The sequence below is a fragment of the Pinus tabuliformis genome, chromosome 4_2, assembly GCF_031772625.1.
Source record: "Pinus tabuliformis cultivar Carrire ecotype Pingquan chromosome 4_2, CPIR1, whole genome shotgun sequence".
In the NCBI taxonomy this organism is placed as follows: domain Eukaryota; kingdom Viridiplantae; phylum Streptophyta; class Pinopsida; order Pinales; family Pinaceae; genus Pinus; species Pinus tabuliformis.
In genome coordinates, this window is record NC_142304.1 from 557,668,160 (window position 1) to 557,681,751 (window position 13,592).

General features: G+C 38.8%; 1 protein-coding gene across 1 annotated transcript; it reads right to left on the bottom strand.

Annotated features, from left to right (window-relative positions):
- Positions 1-86: 86 nt before the first annotated feature.
- On the bottom strand, positions 87-4,351 carry LOC149170480 (malate dehydrogenase, mitochondrial-like). The gene is made up of 4 exons (XM_089427304.1): positions 4,006-4,351; positions 1,660-1,833; positions 656-822; positions 87-294 (listed from the first exon to the last, which is right to left on the bottom strand). Exons 1-3 carry the CDS (start codon positions 4,273-4,275, stop codon positions 709-711), a joined length of 558 nt encoding a protein of 185 aa, XP_089283430.1. The 5' UTR covers positions 4,276-4,351; the 3' UTR covers positions 87-294; positions 656-708.
- Between the last annotated feature and the right edge of the window lie 9,241 nt (positions 4,352-13,592).

Consider the following 13,592-nt stretch of genomic DNA (forward strand, 5'->3'; position numbering starts at 1 on the left):
TTCCTCCATCCTGTGTGCGCTTTGTTAAGGCTTTAATGTCCTCCTCAGACAATACAAAGTTTGGCTTTGGTGTTGCCTAAAAAAAATTATCAAAACAAAAAAGTGTTAGTTCCCTTTTTAACTGTATTGAAGGGTAGGTAATTATGATCTCATTTTATCTTTGATAAATTAATCTTCTAATATCCAAGAGTAAAGAACAAACTCAAGATGAGGATCCAACAAAGTCATATACATGTGAAAAAAGTGGAAGAATTGTAACACCCGCATGTCCACCTACAACAGGAACATCAACTTCTGCAGACAGCATAGGATGACATCAACAACAAACATAAAACTGAGAATTGTATCTAATGTTAAAAAAAGCATGATGTTGGTAAGATCCTGCAGCATATCATGTATTGGGTCTAGCCCAGATGGTTGTGTGCAAAGACTATTATCCTTCCCACCCGGGTTCAATTCCCTCAAGTGACATCTTGAGCTGACTATATTTCTGATGGCCTTGAGCCCTATGATACCATCCTTGAAATGAGGAGAAGTGCCTGGCATGTTTGCCCAGGATGCATATTTCATGATTAAATTATAAAAAATAAAAATATTTTACAGAATACTAAATATTTGAGAGTAGCTAAGCATAACAAGCCAAAATTTTAAATACCTTCAACAGGAACTCCTGCTTTTGAAGCATAGAACGTCTTTGCGCGGACAACATCAAGAGTTAACACCAAAGAGTTTCTTTTCATTATAGGTCCCTGCCTTCTTAAAAACCTCAGCAGCTATTGGTACAGTAGAATTTACAGGATTGCTGATGATATTTACAATTGCCTGCCATGGATATCAAGTCCTCAGCAATGCCATAAAAACCAATTCTAGATGATTTCTTGAATCCAAATATACCATTCCTGATAGAAGGAAAACATTATCCAGTACACTCTCCCCCCTCTCCATATCTCTATCTATATAATATGTAACAATATACTATACATACTGTACACACACACCAGTACATGAACAAAACAAATAATTGTGAAACATACTTCTTTATCTATTAACTTGCCACACTAATGGTAGTACATACTGATTGTATGTAATATATAATGTTATAGAGGATACCTCGTGATCAAGTGGATTTGTGCACAGTTAAATAGAAGACCAAGGATATTTTTTATATTGATATTCATATGCCAATTTTCTCAAAAGTCCAAAAGCTAAGTTACTAACTACAAGAGGAGAAACAAGAATAACAGGGCTTTAACAGTGGCTGCAAACTTGCATTGGACTACACAGCTAATTACTCTTAAGTTCATTTCAATTAGTATTTCCTTCTTATGGGCAAAAGTTAGCTGCAATTTGTCTAAATAAAGAGTCAATAATGAGTCAATCACCTATTCGTTTGACTCAAAGAAGTCTTCAATCTTCGTTAACCTCTCCAGTAGAATTGATTATATACAAGAACAGTATGTAAATCTAGATCAACAACTTGCTTAAAGATTCTTGCAAATATGTATTTGTATATATTGCCATCTCTATAGATCTCAAACATACAAAGCCTTCGACAAAGCAACTTACAATGAACGTCATGCTTATTCCTATGAAATAGTCAATAAGAAAATCACATGAAAACAAAAACTTCAAAGAAGATCATAAATCATGACAACTTACCTCTGGGCAGTATTTTGCAATTGCAGAGCAAAGAGATTTAACAATCCCTGCATTGATGTTGAAGAGATCATCACGGGTCATGCCAGGTTTTCGAGGCACACCAGCAGGAATGATCACAACATCTGCATTCTCCAATGCCGTGCCAAGTTGTTCCTCTCCCATATATCCTGCAACCTGCACCCAGGTCACACTGCTGTGAATTACTGACAAGGTCGTGACACAAGCATGATAAAATCAATATGGTAGTACCAAATTAAATGATAAATATGTAGACCAAAAAATAAGAAAAGAAATTATTATCGCAAAGTTCCAAAAGAAGCAAAACTTGTTATCCTTGTTCCATGACCCAAGCAATGGTATGTCCTCCTCATAGTGAACAAGAATAGGATTATTTGTATTCTATAGTAAAATCCACCTTTTGGCTTTTATCGAGGAGATAGAGCACCAAAAGCAATGATTATGCTCGTAGGAGATTGAAGACCTATACCAACCCACGTTTCAATCAGGGTATAATCTTGTCCAATCCAGGTATACGACATTTCAATCAGGGTATAGTCTTATCCAATCCAGGTATAAAAGTGATGCTGTGATAAATAATTAGCATCTCACAAGCCACTTTAGGGAGTTTATTCAACCTTAGTTTAATTTACGCTGCGAAGACTATTTTGATTTAATCTACTCATGGATAAAGAGGCAAATCTAAACGACCCCAAAAAGGTTGGATATAGAGGCAAATCCAATATGCAGAGGGTCATCAATTCAATCCTCACAAAATAACAAATTGACAATGCAATGAGACTATTCTAACTTCTAAGTAGTCATTAGGCCAAGTATGACTTAGATCCATCAGATCAAAAAGTCCTATTAAGCAGAGGCATATGATCCAGCCGTGGATTCTGCTAAAAATATAGATGCACTTTTCATCAAAAAAATATGAACTACCTCGTCCATTGGGCTGTGGTTTAGTGGCAAGTTGTAGGGTGCTTGTCATGAGGATGACCCAGGTTCAAAACCCAGGAGGCATATTCCCATGATAATGCGGCTGCCCATGTCATTCCAAAATATGAAGTCGGGTTAACGCGATAAACACCAGTTCAATGATAATGCAGAGGTTTTGTTAATGATGACCCCTGTGCTATTGAGGTTTGCACAGATGAGCCCATCTGCAAGTCATGCGTGACTTTGATGAATAGATGCAATTAAGGTGTTTCACCCACGCCAGTCAAAAGGCCTTGACCAAACAAAAACAATAATAGTGAGCCCAACCTCAATTTCAACCTTCTCCTATCAATAGCAAATACTACTACTGCTAATAATAATAATAAGCACAGCCCAAATTTCAATCTAGCCATAAATGTCAGGCAGATTGTAGTCAAGTAGTTAAATCATAGCACTTTCAGTGCCCTCTTAGAAGTATGTTGCGGCATTATCACACCATCGGAGTTAACTACCATATTGAGATTCAACAGACAAGATCAGGTGCAAATCCTGCATGAAATTGGTGGAATAGAGATTCTATGTTTGTAGCATCTACAATGAGGGCAAAGCCCACTATGTTAACAGAAAGACATTTGCCAACAAGAAAACAATCAAAAATAATAATAATGTAGCCCTCTCAATATCTGCCTCTTTTGAAATGGCCCAAAGAATGTCAGGTATAGTCAAATCCAATATTCACGGTGTACAATACAATCGTTTTAGAATGAAAATGCGATGGGCGTTGCTTCAATGGATTGTTGGGCCAAATGTCACCTAGATCCATAAAATTAAAAACCCTAATCGAGTAGGTGCACATGATGCAGCCATGGATTTCCACGAAATAAATATCTAGGTGCTTTTTTTCATCAATCAAAATATGCACAAACACATTTACAAACTGACCATGAAAGTGAATTGAGTTGACCATTAACGTGAATTGGGTTGTGTTTAAGAAATTAAATCATTGCGCTTTCAGGGCTCAAACCCACGTTCAAAAGCCCCGGAAGGCATATTTCCTGCAAAAATGTGGCCAAAAGAATAAATTCCACATTCGAAGAATCCCAGAGACCTTGACAGGTTATAGCAGTGGAGTCTAAGCCTGGTATAAGGCCTGGTTCCTTTAAAAAAATAGGCGCTTACCAAAATAAATAAATTATCTGACCATGGACAATATCAGAAACGTAAAATCAAAGAACTAATAACAGGTAAAACACTAACGAAAAGTAGATCCTACCAAGTGGGTCTTCGTACGATCGATCCCAATGGAGATCCCTTGAAACTAAAATCAAAACATCTCTATCGTTCGCAGAGAGAACAGATCCAGCATACAGAGAACGAAAAAAACGCGGTAGGAAAAGAGGAACCCACCTCAGCACGGCTGTTGATGTGGCCGACATCTGCAGCCACACCTGGAGTGTCAAAGATATCATAGAGCGCCAACTTTGACACCAGAGGATTGAGTTTCATCAGAAGAGCCAATGGCTGCCCGATACCCCCAGCAGCTCCCAACACAACAACCTTGCGTGGCGGACTTCCACCACTCGAATAAAACCTTCTCGGCATAACATTAGTTTTGAAAGAAGAAGATGATGCATTCTTCAGTGCAGATACCACCAATCGTCGCATTGCAGAACTCATTTTTGCCGCTGGTAACACTGAAAGATTGCAAGCTGAAGGTAGATGAAGAAGAAGGGGGAGATTCCAGAGCTTAAAGGCCGAATCAATGGAGATGTGTGGATATGACTTTGTTAAAAGGGATTTTAAAGCCTCACGGTACTATGCAGGGCTTTGGTTTAATCTATTTTATTGCGAAATTCTTAGTTATTGACAATCAGACAGCTCGTGATAGAAATCCCTCTTTTGGGGGGACAAGGTTCGGGAATGGAACATCATGTGATCGAAATTTTCAGTTGGTCAAATGTTAATTAAGTTATTATACTAGCATTTGCACCAGATGTTGCAAAGGAAACGCCGTAAGGCATAAATTGAAGAAGGCAAATACAACAAAAAAATACTTTCATAAAGAATAAAAATACTTATAATGAATTTACTATTAGATATTCCTATATATTGCACTATATATTAGCCCCACTAATTGTTTCCATTTCTTAATGTAACCTTTCACCACTATGGTCACTATAATATCAAATACAATATGTGTCTCTTAACCAATGGGTGTCAGATAAAAAGCAGCAGCTGCTCCTAAAATCCCTAAGCTGTTCTTTACCAAAGGCTCCCAATCCAAAGTTCTACCCACAATTGGAAGTATCCCAAACGAAGCAAATAACAATAGCCACAGAGGAGAAAGAAGAACAGCACAACCCACTGCCATGAACCCTCGCATATTTACAAAGAATATCATCATGATACCAACTGATTATCAAAAGAAAACTGTTAAACTTGGGAAACAGATTCACCTGACCTTAGCAATAACTTTGTTTTGACTCACAAACTCCAGACAAAAGTGAGTTAGCATATTCAGCTGTCTTGCATAGAACTGGATGTGATAATTTGATTTCCTCCTCTCCTTGCAATTTTGCTAGGATAATTAAGGCAAATTATTAACCCCAACCTTTGTTGCCCCGTGATGTTTGAAGCTGGAAAAAAATGAAGCTTCAAACCTCTTATGCTATACATTTGATCTGTATTCCTTAGTTAGCTTCTGTCATGCTGTACACTTGATCTGTATTCCTCAGTCAGCTTCTGTCATGGTGATCATGTCCCAAGTCCATCATGTCACTGCATTCCTATGAAGTGAATTTGGACATGGATGAAGACCCATCTTATAGATCTTGATGACAAATGAAAAACAAACAAACACAACAAAATTCAAGTGTGGGGAAGCCTTCATATCCCAAGTCCATCATGTCACTGCATTCCTATGAAGTGAATTTGGACATGGATGAAGACCCATCTTATAGATCTTGATGACAAATGAAAAACAAACAAACACAACAAAATTCAAGTGTAGGGAAGCCTTCATATGGAGAGACTGGCCAGACTACATGACAATTAGTCAGCCCTGAAAGTCTAAACCCTAATGCTTGAAATTTCCTTCATCTGAAAAAATACGTTCCTTTCATCAATTCATGCTCTTTCAAGAAGCATTTCATGTGCAGTAGGTAATGGGTATTATCTTAATTCTGGATCAAGGAGCTTACAGAAGATCCATAATTAGTGAGCTCAGGCCATACTCCTCCATTCCAATATGCAGAATCACTAGCTACCTCAAACAAGGGCTCTGATGGAACTGGCCATTCTCGAGTTATATTTAAACGATTGTCTTTGACCTTCCAGCTTGACACAAGAAGCGAGGCTTGTGACCACCACTTTTAGGTTAAGATCATTCCTGGAGCTATTACTGTTTTCCAGTTAAGAGAAAGGGGTTATACCTACCTGTACAGGATCACTACCCTCAGCTAGCTTCTACTGCTCAATTGCTCTCCACTAATTGGCCTCAGAATACCTGTTGGTATTGCCATTAATGATCCCTTCCTGCAGAGATAGAGAATACAGAGACAAATCATCACAATTAGTGGAATTCAGCATTGGTAACGGTACTTCTGAGATTTGTGTGGGGAGACTTTCAAAGAAGCTGGCATCTATATCTCTGACTGCTCTAGTTAGGGCTTCTGTTCTATTAGGGTTAGTATTAAAATTGAGGCATGTAAAAGTGGGTTTAAAAGAGTTGAGGGCGTTCAGTGAGGAAAGCCAGTTGAGAGGGGATAGGTTGCAGCTACGAGGATCAAAGAATGTCCTTAGAAACTCAGAATCATTGCCATATAGAGCTCTCTGATCTGCCAGCCTTGTGGCAAGAGAAAGACTGTGGATGCCATCATGAGTAGTAGCACTTCCTGCAGGAAGCCCATAGAACATAGAATTTGCATTTTGAGAACGCCCTAGGGGAGCTGAACCATTTATGTTTAACTCATTAATAGATGTGGAAGCTTCGTTCATTTGAGCACAAGCGTGATCTATTGTTCTATTGGCACGTTTGTTCTTCCGGCACCCACCACCAACAGGAACGTTGTGCAGAGTGCCTCCTCTAGTCCAATATCTCTTGCATGTCTTGTTGCGAGGCTGGGACAAGCTGTAGTTGTTGTAGTAGCAAAAATTGGTGTTGGCTGAATCACAACGAGGGAATTTGAGTGGTTGATCTGGCAGTGGTGGCTGCTTCAATCCACTTTGTTCCATCATTGGCCGAGAACAAGCCGGCATCATTTCCTCCAGAGGCTTTAGGGTTCTCTTGTGCATGAGACTCTGCACAAAGAATCAAAGGAAATATTGCGTCAAATACAAGCATCAATATCTCAGCTACAACTCAAATTTCTAATTATGCCAAAATAAATGAAAGTTTCAGAGTTTATGCTTTTGTGATTCTAATTCATTTGAATTTTATCTCTCTAATAAATCTATTTTTTATTTGTCAACCTTGAAAACTGTGTAACAATAATCTCTAAGTGAGGTATCCTAAAGATAAAACTCAATTAAACTTTCCAACCTTGAAAACTTTATCACAATAAATCTCTATGTGATGTATCCTGAAGATAAAACTCAAATAAACAAAAACAATCAATGAAAAGGATCTTGATCTTGGATTCTGACAGACTGATACATCTCCAACACAAGCCAAAACATTTGACCTCCTCCATGGAATAAGAATGCTAGTAGAAGAAGCTGTGATTCAGATGAAATTCTAAGAATAACTGACAATAAAGCATCATATATTTGTGAAATTCACCCTGAGCTGCATCTAAACATGAATCAAGACTAAATTTCCAAGGCTTAAAGTAATGATTCATTACAAAAGTGTACGTGAGATGCTTGTAAAGCTACAAAATATGCATATAATATACTCAGAAACCCTAGACAGGATGGGATGAATTCGGACCTACATACCATCACCTTTGCTGCAACCCTAACCCTAAGAAAACCAAGAAAGAGGAGGAGGGCAGAAACAAGAGTCTGAGCCTAATCGCAATGCAATTTTGCTATTGTTATACCTGTGGCTAGTCAGAATCCATGCAGACTTGGATGGAGCTGAGAACCATTTCAGCTCTAAAGCTAACTTAGAATCCAACACTTTGAAAACCACTACAGTTTGAAAAACTGATATGCAAGCGAACACACACCAGTCCTGCACTGTTGCAACAAGTTGCAGACCCGGATGGAAGAATCTAATAAACATATCCTGCAGTAACATGGAACAGTTAGAATCCAAAAGAATTAATACCATGAAACAAATAGATAGGAAATACTTATAATGAATTTACTATTAGATATTCCTATATATTGCAGTATGTATTAGCCCCACTAATTGTTTCCCTTTCTTAATGTAACCTTTCACCACTATGGTCACTATAATATCAAATACAATATGTGTCTCTTAACCAATGGGTGTCAGATAAAAAGCAGCAGCTGCTCCTAAAATCCCTAAGCTGTTCTTTACCAAAGGCTCCCAATCCGAAGTTCTCCCCACAATTGGAAGGATCCCAAACGAAGGAAATAACAATAGCCACAGAGGAGAAAGAAGAACAGCACAACCCACTGCCATGAACCCTCGCATATTTACAAAGAATATCATCATGATACCAACTGATTATTAGAAGAAAACTGTTAAACTTGGGAAACAGTTTCACCTGACCTTAGCAATAACTTTGTCTTGACTCACAAACTCCAGACAAAAGTGAGTTAGCATATTCAGCTGTCCTGCATAGAACTGGATGTGATAATTTGATTTCCTCCTCTCCTTGCAATTTTGCTAGGATAATTAAGGCAAATTATTAACCCCAACCTTTGTTGCCACGTGATGTTTGAAGCTGGAAAAAAATGAAGCTTCAAACCTCTTATGCTGTACATTTGATCTATATTCCTCAGTCAGCTTCTATCATGGTGATCATGTCCCAAGTCCATCATGTCACTGCATTCCTATGAAGTGAATTTGGACATTGATGAAGACCCATCTTATAGATCTTTATGACAAATGAAAAACAAATAAACAAACACAACAAAATTCAAGTGTAGGGAAGCCTTCATCTGGAGAGACTGGCCAGACTACATGACAATTAGTCAGCCCTGGAAGTCTAAATCCTAATGATTGACATTTCCTTCATCTGAAAAAATATGTTCCTTTCATCAATTCATGCTCTTTCAAGAAGCATTTCATGTGCATCAGCTAATGGGTATTATCTTAATTCTAGATCAAGGAGCCTACAGAAGATCCATAATTAGTGAGCTCAGGCCATACTCTTCCATTCCAATATGCAGTATCACTAGCTGCCTCAAACAAGGGCTCTAATGGAACTCGCCATTCTGGAGTTATATTCAAACGATTGTCTTGACCTTCCACCTTGACACAAGAAGGGAGGCTTGTGACCACTCTTAGGTTAAGATCATTCCTGGAGCTATTAGTGTTTTCCAGTTCAGAGAAAGGGGTTATACCTACCTGTACAGGATCACTACCCTCAGCTAGCTTCTGCTGCTCAATTGCTCTCCACTGATTGGCCTCAGAATACCTGTTGGTATTGCCATTATTGATCCCTTCCTACAAAGATAGAGAATACGGAGACAAATCATCACAATTAGTCGAATTCAGCACTGGTAATGGTACTTCTAAGATTTGTGTGGGGAGACTTTCAAAGAAGCTGGAATCTATATCTTTGACTCCTCTAGTCAGGGCTTCTGTTCTATTAGGGTTAGAATTAAAATTGAGACATGGAAAAGTGGGTTTAAAAGAGTTGAGGGCGTTCAGTGAGGAAAGCCCATTGAGAGGGGGGGGGGATAGGTTGCAGCTACGGGGATCAAAGAATGTCCATAGAAACTTAGAATCATTGCCATATAGAGCTCTCTGATCTGCCAGCCTTGTGGCAAGAGAAAGACTGTGGATGCCATCATGAGTAGTAGCACTTCCTGCAGGAAGCCCATAGAACATAGAATTTGCAATTTGAGAATGGCCTAGGGGAGCTGAACCGTTTATGTTTAACTCATTAACAGATGTGGAAGCTTTGTCCATTTGAGCACAAGCGTGATCTATTGTTCTCTGAGCACACTTGTTCTTCCGGCACCCACCACCAACAGGAACGTTGCGCAGAGTCCCTCCTCTAGTCCAATATCTCTTGCATGTCTTGCAGAAAAGAATTAATACCATGAAACAAATGGATAGGCTATGGGAGCCTGAGATGAGATTACCCAAAGAAACAGAAATTAAATGTAAAATCCACACACCTTGATTTTCTTATTGGAGTCTCAGGCTTCAATAACATTAGTATTAAATAACAAACTGTTGGCTTGTAGTGTTTTATAAAGACACTGTTGAATCAAGATTTCGAGCTTTTTCTGATCTTGAGTAGATTTTAGAGGATGTTTCCTTCATTACCAATACAAGTTTGGATCCATCCCATAACATAGCTAAATTAACCTGAATGGATTTTTCTCCAATATTGTTTTTTCCAGGCCATTACGTTCCTTAGTTAGCTCAAGTCATCTACAGACACAACAAGGACCTTGAAAATCCAGCCATTAATCTGAAAGGATATATGGTAAGACCCTATACTGTCATTATGAATGTATGGGCATTAAAATATAACGAGCAACACTTGAAATGGATGACAGATGGCAATAAATCATTTGTTCTAAATAGGATCATATAGAATGCATTGTTCGTATACCAGGAAGTGAGAGGAGAGGATTCATTATATCCATGGCTAGCCCATGTAGGAAGCCATAAAGAAGACACCCGATTCTCCTTCTCAGGGTCTCATCTCTTGGTACATTACTTACGAACAAACGAACAGTTTTCTTCGCACAATAGTAACATTAGCTGCTAGATGGATAGTTGATATAATTGGCAATATTTGGAGCTTCATATATAATTCACCAAGGATGCCCCAAGATGAAAGCTCCAATGCCATTTGTTGGAGCTCTATATATGATTCACAAACAGCCCCCAATGCTCCAATTGATGTACTCCCAATTAGCTGGATGTTCCCTAAATGATGAACGACCAATGAGCTGGAGATCTGACAGAAATATCCGTCTCACCAACAAGTTTGCTATCTCAACATGCTCATTGTCTATCTCATTAACGCTAATCCCTTTCAAGTGAGAGATTGCACATAAAGCTTGCAAAACAACTGTTTTCAAACATCTAAAATTTTGTTTGTTCATCTTTAGGAGTCAAATTTTTTTATGTCATACATCAATGTACAGTTACTGATAAAAAAATGATGGTGTTCTACAACCTGAGTGGTTTCCTTTTTCCTTTTTCAAGGAAAAGTATTGCAAATCCTCTATTTGACAAAAAGGAATAGATATCATTTAAAAAAAAATATGTAGTACAACCTAAATAAAAAAGAATGGAAATCACATTCTTCAAGGGTATGCAGTAAATACAAATAGATACTCTTTTAGGTATTCAAAAATATCCACTTTACAAAGAAATTCTCAATCCTGTTGTTGTTTTTTTCTTTTTCTTTTAACTCAGTCCACCCCTGGCAAGGGATTTATAGCTACCATCTGTAAGTCGGCTTCCAAAAGCTCACTTTTCACCAAAATTGCCTGATTCTTGTCTGAGTCAAAGCTTTTTAATTCATAAACTTTTTTCAGCTTCCAAAGGCTCAATTTTCACCAAAATTGCCTGCTCCTTGTCAGAGTCAAAACTCTTTGATTCATAATCTCTCTTTACTCATCTTCATAAAGTGTCCTTGTGAAATGTCTTTTATATGGTAATATTAGATGTTCTTATACTGTTGTGGTTACTCTCCGATGCCCTGTCATTACGTTTCGGTGGTTGTTCCCTCTGATCGGGTGTACATTGACTGACAGAGTATGAGTGTTTTATGTGATTGAAGGTGGGCTTGTAATTGAAAATGGAGAGGAAAGAGAATGACTTAAAAGAGATAACGCAGCAGGAACTGAGTGGCATTTTAACTGGGGGTGGAGAAAGACTCAGAATGCTCTTGATGGTTGCTTGCTGAGGCTTGAGCTTGAGTTGCCATGAGATATTGGAGATGGGTCTAATCACGAAAGACCGAATGCACTAAAAATTCTGCTGCGCAATTTCACTCCACTGATTGGCCTCAGAATACCTGTTGGTATTGCCATTATTGATCCCTTCCTGCAGAGATAGAGAATACGGAGACAAATCATCACAATTAGTGGAATTCAGCACTGGTAACGGTACTTCTGAGATTTGTGTGGGGAGACTTTCAAAGAAGCTGGCATCTATATCTCTGACTGCTCTAGTTAGGGCTTCTGTTCTATTAGGGTTAGAATTAAAATTGAGACATGTAAAAGTGGGTTTAAAAGATTTGAGGGCGTTCAGTGAGGAAAGCCCATTAAAAGGGGATAGGTTGCAGCTACGGGGATCAAAGAATGTCCTTAGAAACTCAGAATCATTGCCATATAGAGCTCTCTGATCTACCATCATTGTGGCAAGAGAAATACTGTGGATGCCATCATGAGTAGTAGCACTTTCTGCAGGAAGCCCATAGAACATAGAATTTGCAATTTGAGAATGCCCTAGGGGAGCTGAACCGTTTATGTTTAACTCATTAACAGATGTGGAAGCTTCGTTCATTTGAGCACAAGCGTGATCTATTGTTCTCTTGGAAGTAGTAAACACAAGAATGACATACCTATAAGCTATAGGGGAAGGCCTCATTGCCATACATTCAGAAAATTCATGAGTCTAGAGTAACCACATCCTAAAATAAAAAACAATATAATGCCTGCAATAAAAGGCTTATTTTACACAAATAAAAACGAAATTTATTCTCTGCGGAATGTAACTAAAACCAGAATAACAGGGCTGCTGAGCACAGAGAATGTCAGAGTTGGGAACTTTACAGCGAATTACAGTCACTACAGAGCATGGTGGATAAGTGAAGGAGACCCATTAATCGATGCAGTCCTGCATGAGAATAACTGACAATAAAGCATCATATATTTGTGAAATTCACCCTGAGCTGCATCTAAACATGAATCAAGACTAAATTTCCAAGGCTTAAAGTAATGATTCATTACAAAAGTGTACGTGAGATGCTTGTAAAGCTCAGAAACCCCAGACGGGATGGGATGAATTCAGACCTACATACCATACCATCGCCTTTGCTGCAACCCTAACCCTAAGAAAACCAAGAAAGAGGAGGAGGGCAGAAACAAGAGTCTGAGCACACGATATGCAGGCGAACACACACCAGTCCTGCACTGTTGCGCCAAGTTGCAAACCCAGATGGAAGCATCTAATAAACAGATCCTGCAGCAAACCGTTTCTGCAACGAATGGGTATTTCAGCATCAGGAATTTTAGCCCAGAAATTTGTCCTAAGTATCTAGGACTAACCATTCCTATTGCAAGGAGGTGACCAACCTTGAAAACCATCAAAATCATAGAGATGAAGGTGAGAAGCGCCAATGTAGTTAGAAAGAGCCGAGGCTCATGCCATGAACCAAAGTGTAGTGAATACCTGGAAAAACATTGAACAGGAAATAAAATTTGGGAAGGCTACCTTGCCATCTGAAGCGATTTAAGTAAAATAAAAAAATGATTTATCAAAGGATTATGTGTGCAGAAGAAGAGCATCCCTCTATCTCGTGTTGGAAAATTGATTAATCAATGCATGATACCCTTCAAATTGACCGGATAGAGAGTTCATACCTTGGAGGACTTGGATCATAACTGGATACTTGACAAACCCAGAAAGCATGTAAGCTTATAGAAGAGACAGCTATGTAGTATGAACAGTAGGAAAACGTAAACGATGAGGGTTTGATCTGAACCTTAAATAGCTACTAATCCACTGAATCATGGAGGCCAAATAATATAACTGTCGACCAGAAAGACATGAAGAGTCTCTGCGAAGAGTCTCTGCGCCAGCAGGCAGTCTCTGCGAAGAGTCTCATGGGCCGCAGAAGAGTCTCATCGCCAGCAGGCCAGGCCTGGCTTTTCATGGCCCA

Coding starts and splice junctions, on each gene's coding strand:
- LOC149170480 (XM_089427304.1), bottom strand. CDS start 4,275: ATGAGTTCTGCAATGCGACGATTGGTGGTATCTGCACTGAAGAATGCA. Junction 1,834..4,005: donor ACATCAACAGCCGTGCTGAG/GTGGGTTCCTCT, acceptor ACCTGGGTGCAG/GTTGCAGGATATATGGGAGA. Junction 823..1,659: donor TTGCAAAATACTGCCCAGAG/GTAAGTTGTCAT, acceptor TATCCATGGCAG/GCAATTGTAAATATCATCAG.